We start from the raw sequence: 21410 nt of genomic DNA on the forward strand, positions 1-21410 counted from the left end.
TTCATTCATTCATTTTATTTTCAGCTTAGTCCCTTTGTTAATCAGGGGTCACCACAGCAGAATGAACCGCCAACTTATCTAGCACGTTTTGCACAGTGGATGCCTTTATAGCCGCAACCCAATACTGGGAAACACCCATATACCTTTGCACACACTCACATACACTATGGCCAATTTAGCATATCCAATTCACCTATAGTGCCTGTCTTTGGATTGTGGGGGAAACTACAGTATATGGAGCATATGAATATGAACACGGGGAGAACATGCAAACTCCACACAGAAATGCCAACTGACCCAGCCGGGGCTGGAACCAGCGACTTTCTTGCTGTGAGGTGATTGTGCTACCCACTGCGTCACCGTGCTTCCCTCTTTCATAAGTACTGTTTATTATTTTTATGGAACAGAATTGTACCTTAAGACAAAGAAACTAATTTGTACCATTGCAGTTTGTACCTTTAAGGACACGATTTGTACCATGGGAAATCAAAATGTACTTTTGGTTGTTAAAACCTGCAGATATAAAATTGTACCTTCATCAAAGGTACAAATCTGATCCATTAAGGTACCACGACAGTGGCAAGACACTTTGTACCTTAACAGAGTCAAATACGTTCCTTCAAGAACTATTTAAAGACATTTTGCTTCCGAAATGCGTCAATAAATTTTCAGTAAATATAAAACATCAAATATATTTTTTAAACCATGTTTTTTTTTTACGTTTCCTTTTGTGTAAATGCACCTTTTCCATTTACAATAAAGAATAAAAATACTTTAACATAAACCAAAAGATCTATTTTTTGCTTAACATTTCACAACACTTTTCACAAAAACGCAACAGAAACACATTCTCCCATCTCAATATAAAACATTTTTTCTCCTATTTTCACACAATACCTAAGTAATCACTTAAAGTTCATTTAATATACTTAATTTTAAAATAGAGATATAATCATGCAAAAGTATTGGAACGAAATATGCACAATGTTTGATTCATTTTACAATAGTAAAATGTCTGCATAAGCACTTTGCATATGCAGGACGTTTGCCAGCTCATGTGTGCAGTGGAAAGCAAACGACAAAAGGTGCGGATATCAATAATGAAACTGTATTTATCAGAAATTGCTTACCAAATGTTTATTAAAATGCCTTAAATGTTTAGTTTACAATACCTATAGTTTTGTTTTACTAGGTGTTTTGTATTATAGAACTTAATAATGAATGTTTATGAGTTTCTTTAAGCATATGCTTTTAAATGATGATTCATGTTTTAATATGGAAATTTATTATAAAATTATAAACTTTGCCTTTCCTGTATTATTTATTTTCATAGACATTGTAATAAAGGAGGAGCTGTCCACCACTTTTGTAACTTTTTATGAGAATAATTGTGTACTTTCATTTCAATTGAACCATAAAAGGTACAGAACAGCATCATAACTGCATCATTTTTCTGAACCATATAAAGTACAACTTTTACAAAGATACAAAACTGTCCCTTAAGGAACATTATTTGTACAACCGTGTAGATTTTTTTCTGAGAGTGTGGAGAATTATATATTTATAATCTAAAATAGCTTTTTTTTTATCTATAGTCAATATTTGTTTAACTAGGTAAAAGATTTAACTAGCATTATTTTAGGTAAGACAGAGTTTAGATAGAGGTAAAACTACTTCAATTACAAGTTAGAATATGAGACCCGCCCGTTGACTTGTGTCCTCTGTAGTGGACATTATGTTTTTATGAATTTTCTTTTAATTTTTTGAACTACTCTGTCAAGTCCTGTTGTACTGTTCAGAGGACATCCCAGGCTTTCTAGTGATGTGTCATTTGATTGGCTGGCATGCTAGCAACCACTTCTTACACTGCATCCAATAAGGCCGGCATACAAACAAGCACATTTTGTGGAAAGGAGAGAAGTATGTAAAATTTAGCTTTTTAAATGTTTTTTTACTAATATTATTACATGTATATGTTTGTTAAATTGTCGGGAACAATACATTTAGCTTTCAAAGCTGTTAACTTGTTTGTGTTTCAAAATATCATCCTTTTTTAAATGTCCACTATAGTGGACACCAGGACCATCTTAATGTAATTAATGACTGAATGCTGTATGAGGCATAACTGAAGCAGAGAGGATTCTTTATAAAATAGTTAAGGGAGATTCTCATTTTGAGTCTGAAAATCAGACAAGTAGAGACAATTAGAGAATGAAAATCAGTTTTAAATTTGTTTTGGATTAACATCACTTCTTTTTTTCTTGTTTTTTGAGTACAACTCTCTTTCAGACTAAACTCTTTTTTAGGAATTTCAATACAAAAGGAAGAAATGGCTTTTGTTTAGTTTTTGTTAAAATAATAATGGATTAATATCCCTTTACAGCCATATCCTGTACAGTTTTGTTGTCTGAGGGTGCTTTCACACCTACAATTTTGTTTCAGAATGTGTCTCGATTGCCCAGTTAGCGCAGTTTGTTCCGCGCCAAAGTAATCGCTCCGAGATCGCTTGAATGAGGTGGTCTGGGCTCGATTGAAACGAATCCTGGAGCGGTTCGATTGCAGTGAGAAAGCGATCCGATCCGAGCGCGGTTATATCACTGTGTTTTATGGATATGTAATAGGCTTACGGCTATATGAAGAGAGAATTATGAGTAGGGCGGGAAGTTTCGCGAGTCTCCGGATGCCCGCAAACGAGTGATGATCTCCCGGTAAACTCGCGTCTCCCTCCCGGTCCTCAAATAGGCATCGTCGCGCACCCTTCTCACCCCTCCCCACCCCGTCTCTCCTCAGACATGTCGCGCGCACACCCTGTCAATCACCACCAAACCACCACCTCTCCTGACAGCTGAGCGGGACGCTGCAAAATAAACCCTGACACTCTGACCAATGTAAGGAGAGTTTATTCACACGTGACTTGTTTTAGCTCTTTTGGTCCGATTTGAAACTTTGCAGTGTGAAAGCGAACTGCTCCAAGAGCAAAGAGCAACAATGTAACAATTGTAATCTCTGTTTCGGAACAACTGAATCGATTCACAGGTGTGAAAGCACCCTGAGTGGCGGTTGTTTTGAACTATGGTGGTCCACTACAGTGGGCATGCTGTAAAATTAAAAATAAAAACAAAATCTAAAAACTCTAAATTGTAGATTTTTTTTTTCAACCCAAAGGATCTCATCACAGAACAAATAAAATAAAAATGATTTGGGTCTCAGGAGGATATGCAATCAAGAACTTCTAAACATAATTTGAAATCTTTATCAGTCAATAAATCATAATTTGTCATTAGAATCTCATTATTAATTAATTTGAGTAAACCACCCACCAATGATTGAGTTCCTCAGGTCTTCGCCGATGATGCTGATGTCGTCGATGTCCACGAAGAACAGATGCTCCTCAGTAGGCGGACTCACGACCTCCCTCAGCACCTGATAGTTCCCATGTCCAGTGGAGACGACCAGCACGGCGACTCCCTCGTCCCTCAACCTGGCCATGGGCTCCTGCACGTTTCCTGGATCCACTCCATCCGTCAGCCACACCAGAACGCGGGGCAGATCTGGCCTGGCTCCTCCCGGGACACCCACCCTCAAAACCTGCGCCCTGGCCATCAGAAGAGCCTCCACTGTGTTGGTGTCGCCCTTCAGCTGTTTAGTCCTCTCCAGTGCCGCCTGCAGCCCTTGCTGGGAGCTGTAGGCATCAAAGCCGAACTCCAGATGAGGCTCGGTCCCGACCTGCAGCAGGCCCACCCTCACATGATCTGGGCCCAGGGAGAACGGCAGGAGGAGTTCGGAGAGGAAATCCACCATGCGGGAGAACTCGTAGGAGGCCACGCTGCCAGAGGAGTCCAGGAGGAAGAGGACATCGCCTTCACAGCAATTCAACACTGCAGGTGGAACAACAACACTACATTTAGAGTCACCATTATACACGTTATACTTTCACACAGTAAAGCCGAGGTTAAACTATACTGTTAAAACACTTTTTGTCAACTTACATCAGTCATTCATTTATTCATTCATTTTCTTTTCGGCTTAGTCCCTTTATTAATCTGGGGTCGCCACAGCGGAATGAACCGCCAACTTATTCAGCATGTGTTTTAACACAGCGGATGCCCTTCCAGCCGCAACCCATGTCTAGGCAACATTCATAAACACTCGTTCACACTCATACACTATGGACAATTTAGCCTACCTAATTCACCTGTACCGCATGTCTTTGGACTGTGGGGGAAACCGGAGCACCCGGAGGAAACCCACGTGAACGCAGGGAGAACATGCAAACTCCACACAGACACGCCAACTGACCCTGCGATAGCTCGAACCAGCGACCTTCTTGCTGTGAGGCGACAGCACTACCTACCTATAATAAATATATTAGGCATGCACAGATATCGGTAACTGATATCTCTTAAAATTTAAAGGCTGATAATTGATATACTAGAGCCGATAATTATAAATATTTAAAAATTTTATATTTTTATACAGTGAACTAAAACTTAAAAACTTCATAAAAGTTTGATCTAATCTTGTGAACTAAATAGCCTACTCTAAGCAAAAAAAGCTATTTCTTGCAAGGGTATTAATTGCAAGGTGATTATATACACCTATATTCGCGATTTCACATAAATCAGCATGCCAAGAATAAATTATTTCATTTGCTTCACATAGCAGTTACTGCAGTTTGTCCTGCGCGCTTGCGGTTCTTTTTTAGTTACTTCTTTGGTTTGGTGCGTTAATCTGATCGTTACTATTATTCAAAAGAAGGTAATGATTCGCACTCAATTGCTTCATAGTGTTTTTATTTTCAAACAGACGTTTCGGCACAAAGCCTTCCTCAGTGTGAGACACACTGAGGAAGGCTTTGTGCCGAAACGTCTGTTTGTCTGTTATCACCCGTAAAATGTCAGAAAAAGTAAAAATATAAACAGTATGAAGCACTTGAGTGCGAATCATTACCTTCTTTTGAATTTTCTTCACATAGAAAATTACCATGCAATTTGACTGTTGCGTAAAAATAAGTTAATAGGTTGAATAACAAAATGGGATTTAATTAACAGACAAGTAAAATAAATATATTTTTTAAATAAAATGAAAACGAAAGAACTGAGAACTGAAACCGGCTCAAATGTTCATGAAAAAAAACATGTTACTGTAATGTACATAAGTAGAAATATGTAATGTCCGAAAAATTTATATGTACAGTTAAGATCAAAATTATTAGCCCCCCCCCCCTTATTCTAGCTGAAATAAAACAAATGAGACTTTCTCCAGAAGAAAAAATATTATCAGACATACTGTGAAAATTTCCTTGCTCTGTTAAACATCATTCATTAATTAATTTTCTTGTCGGCTTAGTCCCTTTATTAATCCGGGGTCGCCACAGCGGAATGAACCACCAACTTATCCAGCAAGTTTTTACGCAGCGGATGCCCTTCCAGCCGCAACCCATCTCTGGGAAACATCCACACACACATTCACACACTATGGACAATTTAGCCTACCCAATTCACCTGTATCGCATGTCTTTGGACTGTGGGGGAAACCGGAGCACCCGGAGAAAACCCACACGAAGGCAGGGAGAACATGCAAACTCCACACAGAAACACCAACTGAGCCGAGGTTCGAACCAGTGACCTTCTTGCTGTAGGGTGACAGCGTTACCTACTGCGCCACTGCCTCACACTGTTAAACATCATTTGGGAAATATTTAAAATAGAAAAAATAAATAAAGAAATCAAAGGGGGGCTAATGATTGACTTCAACTGTATATGTATTACTACATGTAAAGGACTATTTCTTTTTTCATATTTAAACTAACTTATTGAATTTACAGAAATGGTACTACATCACGATATTGCTGTCACGATATGAGATGGCTTATATAGTGATTTTCGATTTTTTCATATCGCCTAGCCCTAAGTAGCACAGTGCAAAGTTTAGGAGCACAGACAATTTATTTACATGGTCTGTGCCATTACAGTTTTAGCCTTACTCCGGCAACAGCAAACAAAACATCTAAATAGGGTTTTAAAGCCTGGTCAGTTTAAACTCTTGATCTATTGTAAATACTGTAGTACATTGCTCTACACTGTGACCACTTTGTTAATGCGGGGTCGCCACAGCGGAATGAACCGCCAACTTATCCAACACGTTTTTACGCAGCGCATGCCCTTCCAGCTACAACCCATCTCTGGGAAACTGTGACCACTTAATGTGACTAAAAAAATACTGTTCAATGCTCAGCCATAAAGGAGCAGCTCATTTGCATTTAAAGAGACACACACAAAGCAGTGTGTTTTTGCTTCCCCAAAAAGAGACATTTGCAGTTTTATTAAAAATTGCTTATATTTTACTTTCTTTCATACATATCAGACAATAACACGCAAAATATTTCCCTTTTTAAATTCGTATTATTAATATCATTGTAATACTTAATGAAAATAACTTGCTCTAATGATAGACTAGCAAAGTCCCATTGGACAAAATCAAGTCCTGGCTTTTATTTGTTCTCTTTCCATAAGCTTTTTTCACTTTATCTCTGGTTTAGCATCTCAAGAGCGAGTTAGATGAGTGTTTATTTAGCACACAGAAGCACTAAAACATCCCAGACTTTCCAGAGCTCGAGGAGAAAGAGGCCATGTGAGTATATATGCACACTACTTGAGATCCCTTTGGTCGTATAATATCTGCCCATGGGACTTCTTTATTTTGGTTGCCCATTTTATTGTCCAGCTGTAAATCGTAATTCTTTTGGTTAAGCAAGTACAAAGACAGAGGTGAATGTCTTACACAATTTTTTGAAACAAAACCAAAAATTGTTTGCAATAGTATGCAATAATAATCATTTTATTTTAAATCATTAATTTGTTTAGTAGAGGGCCCCACAGTGGCTCAGTGGTTAGCCCTGTTGTCCCACATCAAGAAGGTTGCTGGTTTGAGTCCTGGCTGGGTCAGTTGGCATTTCTATGTGGAGCATGTTCCCCTCATGTTGGTGTGGGTTTCTTCCGGGCTTTCCAGTTTGAATCCAGAAATGGATGTTTTTAAAATTTCAGTGCCGATTGGTATCCTATTCCAGCATTGTGACAACACTATTATCAAGACAACAAAACTTGCCATAAATCTGTAATAAACATGATTGCCATGAAGCCATTATAAATGTGTCATTAATTTTATAAGAGCGTAATTTATATATATATATATATATATATATATATATATATATATATATATATATATATATATATATATAAAAATGAAGAACATCTCAAATAATGTTTAACAGAGCAAAGAAATTTTTACAGTATGTCTGATAATATTTTATTTTCTGGAGAAAGTCTTATTTGTTTTATTTCGGCTAGAATAAAAGCAGTTTTACATTTTTTGAAACCCATTTAAAGGTCAAAACTATTAGCCCCTTTAAGATATATAATTATTTGCTTGTCTACAGAATAAACCATTGTTAGACAATAACTTGCCTAATTACCCTAACCTGCCTAGCTAACCTAATTAACCTAGTTAAGCCTTTAAGTCACTTTAAGCTGTATAGAAGTGTCTTAAAAAATATCAAGTTAAATATTATTTACTGTCATCATGGCAAAGATAAAATAAATCAGTTATTAGAAATAACAATAAATAAATAATAGTAATAAATAACAATTATAGAATTTATTAAAACTATTGTGTTTAGAAATGTGTTAAAAAATCTGCTCTGTTAGACAGAAATCAGGGAAAAAATAAACAGGGGGGCTAATAATTCTGACTTACATATTCAACTGTGTGTGTGCGTGTGTGTGTGTGTGTGTGTGTGTATATATTTATACAACAGTTCTGTCTGGTTCTCAAATCTGATTAGCTGATAGCCGTTCTATTCGTATTGATTCTGCAATTTCAGAACTCCTACAGCCTCTGTACCGTTTGTGTATTACTCCGCCCACATACAACCAGCTAAAAGCAGACACTACAGATCTAAAGTTTAAAAGATGCTTGCTCAACTGTTTAACTGTCAGCTTATGATTTGAATCCAACGCGGAAGAAAGTAGTTCCTCATACAAAAGGGTTTTTTAAACTCTCTGTGTTTGATTTTGTTTTTATATACACAATTATGCCGTCAAACTGTTGTATAAACGCAATATCACACGAGTAGCAGTGCGATATGGCTGTATATCGGCACTAGAGGGGGAACTAAGGCACTCGGCCTGCGGCTGCTACTCGTGTGATATTGCTCATATATATATACCGCAACTACAGTGGTACAAGTTTAATTTGCCATTGAAATGTCATTACATATTAACAATGCTGTAAAAAAGATTTGACAGAGTTTTGAAACTTTCAATAAGGCATTTTAATGAAAACGTGAGAAAATATTTATGACACAATTATCATGCCTCATGACAACCATGTCTCAATCGCCCACTGAAGTCCCGTTGAACAGATCTGGAGGCGTCGAGTGTGATTAAATTACAGAAGAATCTTTGAAATCTGGTTCTTTGTTGCATCTTCTTTAGTTTTACAACTGGAACCATTGAGCATTTGATAGTTTGCAGGCCAAGGTTTTTATTTGAGCTAGTTTAAAATGTTGAGAAAAAGTCAATTCAAGTGGTTATCAAACTGTAGTAATCCTCTAAATTGTCCCTTCAAAAAAAGGGTTTTATTTTAGAAATAAGTTTTGCTTTTCGTTTAATGCAAGGAAGAAGTTAGTCACTGAGTGTAACTTTTATTACTGATATTATTTTATTTGTTTTGTTTTTTTTTTTACAAATTTTTGACTATGGAGATGTAGTGTATCAGTATGCTCCTTATCTTTATTCCTTGCTGGATGCTGTGTATCATCATGGTGCCTCAAGATTTATTGCAGACTGTAAATTTTACACACTTTACTGTGCATTGCATAATATAACTGTTTGGTCTCCTCATGCTGTTTGAAGAAAAATGCATTGGTACAAGCTAAATTTGTCATTAACATGTTATCAAATAATAATGATGCTGTTAAAAATGATTTGACAAGAGTAATGACAAATGTAATGAGACAATTTAATGACAAATACAGTTTGTTCCTCTGAAAACGTGATCAGAAAAAATATTCATGACAAAATTATAATGCCTCATAGGCACGGGACAATAACCGTTGTCAAGGTATACCCAGTTTGGAAAGGTCAGGGTTAGAAAAAGAAATCCAAAGATGCTGTTTTAAACTATAAAGAAATCTGTGAAACAAATGAAGACGCCAGAAGTCAACGATTCATTTGAATAATTTAGCCTGACATGTTTACTATTCCAAACGTTTCTCAAAATAAAATATATTGGCTGCATCCGAACTTGTGTAACCGTACACAAGTTTGAGTCTCTAACAGAGAATGTTATTATGTTTGAGACAAATCACCAGCCTCAGCTTATACCATTAAACGTACAGGAAAAAAAGGGAGAGAGCTAACAGCGGAAGGACGCGATATAGAAATTAATAAAGATAAATAACTCTGTATAATTACCAAAACCAGCATGTGTCATGTCATGATTATAAAAAAAAAAATTCTGCTCAGTAGCACACTATATTCTCCATCCAGTTTGCACTATTAATGCATACAATTGCACTCAATCTGCTCAGGCCATTATACTGTTTGGTTGCAAATAATCCAATTGCACTAGGCACCTTTTGCATAATAAGCACAATTTTATAAACTACAATACATTGCTTACATCTGTTTACATTACTGCACAAGAAGTATTATATATTGTTTACATTCATAGATATTTAAATATTTACAATTTACAGTTATACTTCTGTCACTTCTGTGTATATACACGTACAGTTGAAGTCAGAATTATTAGCCTCCCTGAATTATTAGCCCCTGTTTATTTTTTCCCCAATTTCTGTTTAACGGAGAGATTTTTCTTAACACATTTCTAAACATAATAGTTTTAATAACTCATTTCTAATAACTGATTTTTTTTATCTTTGCCATGATGACAGTAAATAATATTTTACTACACATTTTTAAGACACTTCTATACAACTTAAAGTGAAATTTAAAGGGCCATGACACCCCCCATTTTCGGTTAAAGTCTACTTCAGAATTTTTTCAAAAGATGCATGATTAATGGGCGTGGAGCTCCGCGAGCATCGGGCAGGAGTGGGCGTGGCCAGCAGGGGAGAACGTGAGCGAACAACTGTTGTTGTCAGTTAGCTCACAAAATGAGACAAACCGTGAGGAGACGCATGAGTTTATAGTTTACAAAGTTAAAATGCAAACAAATGAACAGTGATTTAATGCCCTGCTACATTTGTTATTCGTAATTTCATATACACACAACCACTATTTATATCATTATAAAGATAATCGTGTTCATAAAAACACTATAAATGAGGACTTCTCCCTCAATCCCCATATCCAGCAGACTCAGTGCAGTTTTACTCAGTTTTAACCATTAGTCCTGCTGGTAATCTGGAGGATTTAGGCAAACACAGCAGCACAGTGATGTGTCTAAATGTGAACGAACTCCTGATAAAAGACAGGGTCCGCCATTCTCAAATTCTCGTGCTGCTCTCCCGACAAAAATGCTTGCAGCACACACACAGCTTTGCTGTATGATCGGCCCTGACAAGATCGCGGGGGAAAACATGCAACAAACCCCGTGGATCATGGAAACAAACACATATGAGTCTTCATGAACGGTTAAATATTGTGTGCCCATGCCGTGGGTCCTTGTCTCACAGCTCGGGCTTGACTCTGGCAGGTCTCATGAATAATTAAGCAGCCGGCTCTTCTCATAGGATAAGAAAACTCCGCTATGAATAATAATGAGAAACCGACGCGTCATCTTTGCACTTGCAGTACTGCGCTACATCGCCGATTTTGATCCCGCCCCAAAAATCATTTTAAACCCGGAAGCTGAAATTAGCTGACAAAAGCTCAAAATTATCCAGTTTTCCCCACAATTAAAGCTGACAGGTGCTAACATTGTCTTAACTGATGCTCAACACACACAAATCTGTTAATATAAAAAAAAGTTCTCCAGGGTGTCCTGAACCTTTAAAGGCTTAACTAGGTTAATTAGGTTAACTAGGCAGGTTAGGACAATTAGGTGAGTTTTTATATAATGATGGTTTGTTCTGTAGACTATCGAAAAAACAATTAGCTTAAAGGGGCTAACAATTTTTACCTTAAAATGGTGTTTAAAAAATTAAAAACTGCTTTTATTTAAGCCAAAATTAAACAAATGAGACTTTCTCCAGAAGAAAAAATATTATCAGACATACTGTGAAAATTTCCTTGCTCTGTTAAACATCATTTGGGAAATATTCGAAAAAAGAAAACAAAATAAATAAAAACATAAAAAAAGGGGGGGGGGGGCTAATGATTTTGACTTCAACTGTATGTGTATTCATGTGTATGTCGTGTATGATGTGTAAGTAAAAATTTCATTGTACAGGGAAAGTGTTTCTTTTCTGTGCACATGACAATAAACACATTGAACTGAATTGAAATGAATGATTATAAAGGTTCCTTGTGTCTTATGAACACCCCTTCAAGTAAAGTTTTACCAAAAAGTCATTCATTCATTCTCCTTCAACTTAGTCTCTGTTTCAGAGGTCACTGGCCGCCACGGGCCCTCTGACAAGTGTGAAATGAAGGGCCCTGGAAGTGAAGGGTTCGCGGATGAAACTGAAATATTTTTCATTTAATATTTAGGCTTTTAATTCTTAACCTGGTCTTGCAGTTTTCATAATTCAGTCAAATCAAATGTAAATGTCAAATAAAAAATAATCAATCAAATAAATTACACCTTTAAATAAATACATGAAGAATTCTTAATATCGGTTAATAAATAAACAAAAAGTAAACAGCAAACAAACAAACAAATGAAATATCACTTAAATAATTGTCAGTCAATTAAAAAAATTATACTATAAAATAAGTGTCAAATAAATCATAATATGCACTTAAACATTTGTCAAATTAACTAAATAACAAACAAACCACCTAACTAATAACTAAATATCACTCAAATAAGTGTCACTCAAATAAACAAATACAATAAGTGAATGCAACAAATGAATGAATGAATGAATGAATGGATGAATGAATAAATGAATGAATGAATGAATGAATGAATGAATGAATGAATGAATGAATGAATGAATGAATGAATGAATGGATAAATTAATAAATGAATGAATGAATGAATTTATGAATTAATGAAGTAATGAATGAATGAATGAATAACACAGTGGCTCACTGATTAGCACCTCACCGCAAGAAGGTTGCTGGTTTCCCCCAACAGTCTACAGATATGTGCTATAGGTGAATTGGATGGACGAAAATTGGCCATAGTGTATGAATGTTCGAGCACATGTATTATGCAGCAGATGCTCTTCAAGCGGCAACCCAGTGCTGGAAAGCACCTAGAGGAAACCCACGGCAACATCGGTAGAACATGTAAACTCCTCACGGAAATGCCAACTGGCCCAGCTGGGACTCGAACCAGCAACATTCTTGCTGAGAGGCGACAGTTACCAAAAAGTTTGTATTTTTTTTCTCTATATTCTGAAGTTCCAACAAAGTCCATTGTATATATTTTGGGGGAAAAATAAGATAACAAGATAAAATGGGAAGAATCCCTGAGAACGAAACAGAGATAAGTGTGAAAGCGAGTGAGGAAATTAGTCATTTGCCAAGGAAGTAGGGTGGAACAGTAGATGCTAAAAATAAGGATATTTATTGGGATAAGGAAGAACTGTATTTTCTAAGAGATGGAACATTTGATTTGGCCGTTACAGGAATTTCCTGGCAGAGGAGCCTCTAACCTGGAGCTGCGTGATAAACATAAACAGATGGGGGAGGAACTGCACTGCTACTGGATGCTGGAGGACAAACTGACGGACGGCGTGGAAGAAAGAAGGGGGAGGTGAGAATGGCCTGTTTCATATGAAGTAAAAGCAGGAATGTAGAGGCCTTTCCAGAAGCCCCTGAAGAGGCAGAAATAGTGTGTGCAGAAATGAGCAAAAGAGAGAGTAGGAGAAACTAACGAAAGGCTGCCAAGTGTTTTGCCACCCATGACAATACAAAATCGCCCACTGAAGTCCTGTTGAACAGATCTGGAGGCGTCGAGTGTGATCAAATTATAGAAGAATCTTTGAAATCTGGTTGTTTGTTGCATCTTCCTTAGCTTTACAACTGGAACCATTGAGCATTTGTCAAGGCTTTTATTTTATTTAATCGAAAAGTAAATTCAAGTGGTTTTCATATAATCTTTCATATTGGGGCTGTGCAACTAATCGAAATTCAGTTTCGATTTCGGCTTCCAACGATTGTAAAAAAAAACATTTATCTAGATTAAATGTTTATTGCAGCTGTAGCAGAGGCCAGCTAGTAAGTGCTGTGCAGGTAAACCTCACTCCTCTGACCTATAAAGGTGCTCTAGCGACATTTGTTAGAGGCCATGGTCTTTAGCCTCCTTGTTAGAGCAATCGACTCCCATGCGGAAGGTTGCCAGTTCGATACCTGCTCGGAGCGGGTTAGGTGGCGTAGGACCAACAGGTTTACACAGCGATCAGTAATTACTCACATTAACCCTGTTTGTTATGAAGCAATAACTGAACATAAAGAGCACATGAAAGTGAAAATATAAACGAAACTGCGGCTCTTAAAGTAACAGTACACTATATTTATTTTCCTTCCGCTTAGTCCCTATATTAATCAGGGGTCGCCACAGTGGAATGTACTGCCAACTTATCCAGCATATGCTGGATGCCCTTCCAGCTGCAACCCAACACTGGGAAAAATTCACAAACACACACACACACACACACACACACACACTCAAACACTACTGCCAATTTAGTTTGGTCAATTCACTCATAGCGCATGTCTTTAGACTGTGGGGGAAACCGGAGCACCTGGAGGAAACCCATGCCAACATGAGGAGAACAAGCAAACTCCACCAAGCCGCCCAACTGTTTTTTATCATTATTAATCAGTTAATAATCAACAAAAGACAAGCATGAAATCACTTATTTTTTAGCCACATGGCCCACTGATAATCATTTTAAATAATTGTGATTATGATTTTTCCCTACTTTAAATAAATAGGATTTTATATTAGAAGTGAGTTTTGCTTTTCATTTAATGCAAGGAAGAATTTGTGTCTGCCACCAATTATTATTATTATTTTTTCACAATTTTTTGACTATGGGAATGTAGTGTATTGGTATGCTATCTTCCCACCCAGGCTCATTATTGATGCATACTCCAATATACATCTCTGGAGAGCGCCAAAGTTTTTTTTTTTTGCAGTTTTTGTTTTCGCGAATCCACCAGAGGCCTCTGTGTGCGCTTTTTAAGATCACAAATTTCTCTCGCGAGTGCCATTCGCGCCTGCTGTTCTCACATTAACCCATCAGAGGGCGCTGTCAACTGACTGACCACCAGACCAATGCCCCCCACCCACCCCCTATCCCTAAACCCAACGTCAAGCATTTGTTTACATTGAAAACAATAGAAAAGTATCTTGTTGGAAAGTAGAAACGCATTCTGTGTGAACGGCCCTCTAATAAAACACACAACATACTGTATTAAAGCATTTTTCCTGTTTACCCGTTTTCTATAAAACCAAATCAGAAGAGTGTGTGTGACATTATTAGCGTAAACACACAGCATCTCACTAGTTAAAACTGCTTATTTCTCTGAATTTGAATATTCTTCAAAATATTTGGGATAGCGGCACTGCGGCTTAATGGTGACCACTGTCACCTCACAGAAGCAAGGTCACTGGTTCGAGTCTCGGCTGGGTCAGTTGGCATTTCTGTGTGGAGTTTGCATGTCGCGGGGGCGGGGGCACTTCAGATCATTTTGGAAGGGCACTTTCCATCCAAGACTAAAAAGGGCATATGCACTGCACAGGTTGAGCCCTATGTGTGCACGTGCCTGGTCGTGTGTATAACTGGGCCACTTAAAGTATATCGGACAGGACGATACTTTTAAACAAATGTATCTTCGCCGATTAATTATAGACTTAATACTTACAGTATGGTCACACTTTACAATAAGGTTTCATCAGTTAATGTAAATTACTAACATGAGCAACACTTGTACAGCATTTATTAATCATAGTTTTATTAAAAAATCCAAATTCATGCACTGAGTTAACATGAACTAACAATGAACGACTGTATTTTTATGTTTACTAACATGAACAAAACTGTAATAAATCTAATGTTCATTGTTTGTTCCTGTTAGTAAATGCATTAACTGACATTAACTAATGCAACCTTAATTGTAAAGCCGTACCATAACAATTATAAACTCTTAAAGCATCATAGTGCTCATACGATAGTTCTCATAGTTTGCTTGAAGATACGAGCCCAATTGGTCATTTGAACTGGTGAGTGCTATGTAGATGCCCTTTGCCAGACCGCTTGGAAGCAGGGTGCGGTGGCACTTTGCACAGACACTCCTGTAATCAAAGCCAAAACGCTCAAGGCTCTTCCAGATTTACTCCCTGTGAGTCACTGTCGGTGTCTTTACGGTTTTGTTCAGACAGGCAGCAATAATTAATTTTTGGCGGGGGGGGGCATACTAGATTCAATCTCTTTAATTTTGTAGTCTGAACCGCCCAAAAAAAATGATGATAATAATAAATGATGCTTGATGTTTGCATATCTGTACATCCAAAGTATAGTTTGTTTTGATCTGTAGTCAGAACAGAAAATATCACAGAACTGGATTTCAATCGCATACTATATGCAGTTTGAAATCGGATCATGATATGTTTGTTTTGACTTTAAAATCAGAAGAGAAATAAAATCACCACATATGCAGTTAGAAAAATGTTCAAGTGAGCTGTTTGTTGTGTATCAAACCTGATCTAAATCACATGCTATTTTAAATCAGATTTGAAAATATTGATTCAAATTGAGTTACTATGCATAATAGTCGTTATTAATTAGTATTTTTGTTGCAATATGAACAGCTAAAAAAACAGCAGGAAACCACACATGCAGAAATTGGACTAAATCCAAATTAAATAAACATTTGACGTGTATATTTTGTGGAAAATTATATTCATTTCAAATTGTAGTTTAAGTAGCACAACATTCTGAAATCTAATCTAAAACTATTTGAAATCAGATTTAAAATTTTTGTGCAAAATCTTATCAAGGGGTCAACGAGTATAAAAGTCACATGCTGACAATTTGAAATCAGATTTCAAAATATAAATTTAAATTGAATTACTATGAATTATTAGTGTTAGTACTTGTTGCAATCAAACTCGACACTTGTAAACACTCGCTTCATCTGACTCGCGGCTCTCAGCACCGCCCACGCTCGTTACCTGTACCAAGGCGACCAATCACAGAGCTTGCGCTATATGGAATCAGATTAGTCTCAAAAGAAATTTACGCAAAAGACATGATGTACACATGCGTAGCCAAATTCATGTGCATAAAACCAAATTCACGTGCGTAAAATATTTATTTATATTTTACAAAAAAATTTCACGTGCACAAAATAAAAATACATTTTCATAAAATGCGTTTCACAAATGAAAAACACCATTTGCAAATGTATAAGAGTGTACAAAAAGTTTGTTCAGAAACTGAATGAAACTGAAAAAAAAGATATTTACTTTATTTTTTTTCAGCTTCATTAAGTTTCTAATGACACTATCACGTCTTTTTCAAGAAAACAGCTGCTTTAGAACTTCAAATGTTCAACAACCTTACAGTTTTATATGTCTTAACAATAAAAATGAAAAAAAAGATATCAACTTAGGTGAGGTTCGAACACGGGTCTAAGGGCATGGTAACCCAACATGCTGACCACTGGAAAAGCTGAGCTGCGACAAAATAACAGATAAAAAGAGTGAGGATATGGTCAAATAAATAAATAAATTTAAAAAAGGCCGACTGCTGCTTTCTCCGTTCGCCATGCTGGAGAGGAACAGTCTGCGCAAAAGAAGCGCAGAGTTGGTGTCATTGACTACAGCTCTCATCTGATTGGCTGAAAGGTACGAGCAGCCCTGACTCTGGCAGGAAAGTCTCAAAAATACACACACACGTATCCAGTGTGAGTCGTACGTGAAAGAGGATTTGCACATTCTCATTCAGGATGAACTCACAAGTTTTAAACATTCAGAACTTTTTGTACACTCTTATACATTTGCAAATGGTGTTTTTCATTTGTGAAACGCATTTTATGAAAATGTATTATTATTTTGTGCACGTGAAATTTTTTTGTGAAAATAAATAAATATTTTACGCACATGAATTTGGCTACGCATGTGTACATCGTGTCTTTTGCGTGAATTATTATTGAGTCTATTCTGACTCCATAGCGCTACATGTTGTTGCGAAGTGTAATTACATTTTGTGCGATGGCAGCACCAGAGTATACGCGTGCGCTTGACACAGAAGTATAAATCAGCCTTAAGTGCCTTTATTTATCACAGGTCACCACAACTGAATGAACCGACAACTTATCCAGCAAATGTTTTGCACAGCGGATACCCTTCAAACCACAACCCAGCACTGGGAAACACCCATACACTCTTTCATTCACACACACACTCATACACTACGGCCAATTTAGTTAATTCAATTCACCTAAAGCACATGTCTTTGGACAGTGGGGGAAACCGGAGCACCCAGAGAAACCTATGCCAACATGGGGAGAACATGCAAACTCCACACAGAAACGTCAACTGACCCAGCCAGAGCTCGACCTTCTTGCTGTGAGCCGACAGTGTTAACCACTGAGCCACCGCGCCGCCCTATGGATTACCATATATCATACTTTTAATACAACATGTAATCTCAAAATACACATCTCATTCCTCACACAGCAAACTATACGACCCTCACACACTATGTAGTGAATGAGTCAGTGGTTGTTGGATACAGTGCATGCATGAATGCCTCTGTCGCTTATCTATCTTGTGCTTCAGTGGGATGTCATGACAGGCATCAGATGACAGGCGAAATGTACACAATACCCCTACTTTCCACTATTTAATTGGTATTTCACAATGCAAGAGCGATCGGTATCCTTACATTTATTGAGTGACAGGAAAAATCCTTTCATTCACATGCCTGCGCTGTGCTGACAACGAGTTATTTCTATTCTATTCATACAGCAAATACTCCCTGTCAGATGTAAATCCTGACAATTTATGGCAGTCACTACAGTTCTAGAATTGTTATGCCAGGCCTAATTGTGTATGGATATAATTATTTTTAACATATTGAAATAGTTCACTTATACTTCTGCCATGAGAAGCACACTCTTCTGATAAAACGAAATACTTCTAGACACATGTTTTCCTTCTAGCTCACATGTTTATAATGCATTTCTGCTGGTGCTCCTTTGTGTTTATTAGATTTCATTCAGATGCTTTGTTGTCTTAAGGGCTTTGAGATCTTCATGATTGAGAATACAATAGAAAACTATAGAAAAGAAAAGAATAGAGGTGGAAATAAGATTGCAGTTATCTAAGTGTAACTTGGGAGCTGTCTGTGATTAACATTAGTAATAATTATTTCGAGACCTTAAGCTCACATGCACGTCTGTTTTTGACTAATGAAAACACTTTAGGGTTCTATATTTTTAGTATTATCATTATTAGTTATGATTTATTAGTTATTTGGTTCCTTCAATTAATTATGAATGTTCAAACTACTTCATACTAAGCCCAGCAAACACATAACGTTCCCCTAATGTTCCCAATTGGTTATTTTTTTGGGGGGAACTAAACTATAAAATGTTCTGGGAACATTGCCTATTGGTTTTTTCTTTCCTATCTAAAACAGAACACAGGCTGCTTATGTTCTACATATGTTCGTGAATAACCAACAGAAAACATTCTGGGAACCAAAAGTAGTTATCTACGACTATTCATTTAATGCAGTTTAGTGCTAGCCTATGTAAAGTTATTTGTGTTTTGTCTTATAATTGAATATCTCTTTTGAATCAGCTATTTACTGATATGACTCACCTGAATCATGTACTGACCCTCATGACTCACCTGTCCGGAGACATAACTCAACCAAATCAAATAGAGTCCTGCCTTTAGCAATGTGATTCCTGAATCAGGTAGGCTTTTGAACCGTAGTAATTTATCATAATCACGTACAGTTTTCAATATGTTAATATTATGTTAATGCTTGACCATTAATTACACACAAGAACAGGTCGTTTTGAGTCCTGAGAAGATTCTTGACTCAAATGACTCGGTTGAATCACACACAAGCTTCCTAATTAAAACATGATTCGTATGAATTACTGTATAGCCTACCGAGTCCTGAATTATAGAACATGATTAGTCAAAATCTCAAATTGAGATCCGAATTAAAACATGAACAAAACGACTCACCTGAATCATGACTGACCCTGACTCACCTGTCCTGAGACATACCTCAACCGAATCAATTAAAGTCCTGCATTTAGCAATGTGATTCCTGAATCAGGTAGGCGTTTAAACTAATAATTTATCCAAATCACCTACAGTCTTTAATGTTAATGTTATGATGATGCTTGACCATTATTTACACACAAGAAAATTTAGTTTTGAAAAGGTTCTTGACTCAAAAGACTCGGTTAAATTACGCACAGAGTTCCTAATCTGATTGGTGAGAATTACTGTAGCCCGAGTCCTGAATTACAGATGATTCGTCAAAATCTGACATCCGAATTGAAACATGACCAAAACGCCTCACCTGAATCATGCACTGATCTCATGACTCACCTGTCCTGAGACATCATCAAACTCAAATAAAGTCCTGCATTTAGCAATGTGATTCTTGAATCAGGTAGGCATTTGAATCGTAATAATTTATCCAAATAACGTACAGTCTTCAATATGTTAATGTTATGTTGATTCTTGACCATTACTTACACACAAGAACAGGTCGATTTGAAAAGATTCTTGACTCAAATGACTCGGTTGAATCTCGCACAGAGTTCCTAATTAAAACTCGATTCCCATGAATTATATAGCCTGTCGAATCCTTAATTCTAGAACATGATTCGTCAAAATCTCACGCTGAGCTCCGAATTAAAACATGACCAAAACGACTCACCTGAATCAGTTACCGAGTCCTGAGCGTCTCCAGAACACAGAAACACGGTGAGGAAAACACACGTGAGCGCCTTTCGGACCTCCATGACGGGACTAAATTACAGTCAAATCCTCCAGTTTAACCTCTTCTACATCGCCTAGCACAGTTTCTATCAAAATATCTTCACGCACGCTTCACTTTAAAAGTCGCATTAAAGTCACTGAATCTCTTTATATAACTGCAATAAAATCGCAGCTGCAGCACCTGCGCGCCTTCTCTACATGATTTACGCGCTGGGAACGAAATAAACTCGAAACGCTTTGCTCCCTCGTTAGGTGCTCGGTGTTGGTCAGAAACAGTCACGGATTGAAAGTGTTTCTCGGCTACTGAATACAGCAGGTTCCCTCCCGCCCCTATGCTCTGCACGCCTCCTTCATTACTTTAGACGGGTACCAGCGTCACCATCTTGAACCTGTGCCCGGTTTCTGGTCCTTCTGATCTTTCAGTTACTCTTATATTCTTGTTAGGGAACTGGGCATTTATTATGTATCATTATGGGCAGGGCCAGACGGAATCTGCGGACGTTTTTTGCTATTTCTGCGAAGAATTTAGGTAAAAATCAGCGGATTTCTGCAGATTTTTTTTGGGAGTATCATAACTTAAACCTAAATATATGAAATTAAAAGTGATACCTTTTTAGCTATTATTTAATGTTTAAAATGCAAATCCAATTAGATTCACTTCATTTGGTAAATAAAGCAAGTCTCTCATATAATATCTCTACTAAAAGACAAAAAATATTACTTAACAAACTGTGTTGTACATAAATCAGATGAACATTAGTCAATAATATTACTGTAATTAATTAAAAAACTGAAGAAATTTAGATTTACACATTTAATTAAATAAATAAACAATTAATCATTGGCTAAAAATCTGCGGAAAATATGCAGAAAAACTGCAGATTCCGTGTTGGCCTAATTATGGATAACTAGAACTGGCATTATGGGTCAGTATTTAGTCAGTAGGCATCTTGGGTCAGTATTTTTATTTTTTTCTACCATGTAGTTTTGTTTTTACATATTCCAAAGTTATATATAGTTTTTTTCATGCCGTTTGTGACTATGACATATTTATTACGAACAAATAACATTTTAATATTATAAAATCAAATCACACATAGAAAAATCCTTCATAAAATGCTTAAAGAATGTACATTTTGAAGCTAAGTTATTTAATTTAAATAAAATGATGGGAAAATGACTGGAATTTTTTTCACTTTTCATTTTATTTTATTTTTTGTACCATTTTTTACAACAACTCCGGCAATATATTACTTTAAACCACTGGTGTTAAATCCAAGCCT

At 36.8% G+C, this 21410-nt stretch overlaps 1 protein-coding gene across 3 annotated transcripts in view; it reads right to left on the reverse strand.

Moving 5' to 3' along the window:
• Window positions 1-20418, reverse strand: part of vwa1 (von Willebrand factor A domain containing 1) — a 33849-nt gene extending 13431 nt beyond the window's left edge. For all 3 annotated transcript variants that reach the window (XR_015522935.1, XM_087306055.1, NM_001423794.2), the window contains 2 exon segments: window positions 20066-20418; window positions 3321-3878 (listed from right to left, as the gene is read on the reverse strand). Coding sequence is in view for 2 of the 3 variants with exons in the window: in XM_087306055.1 (XP_087162181.1) it covers window positions 3321-3878; window positions 20066-20150 (643 nt within the window). In the remaining variant the exon portion in view is untranslated.
• Between the last annotated feature and the right edge of the window lie 992 nt (window positions 20419-21410).

The sequence above is a fragment of the Danio rerio genome, chromosome 23, assembly GCF_052040795.2.
Source record: "Danio rerio strain M-AB ecotype USA chromosome 23, GRCz13ab, whole genome shotgun sequence".
Taxonomy (NCBI): domain Eukaryota; kingdom Metazoa; phylum Chordata; class Actinopteri; order Cypriniformes; family Danionidae; genus Danio; species Danio rerio.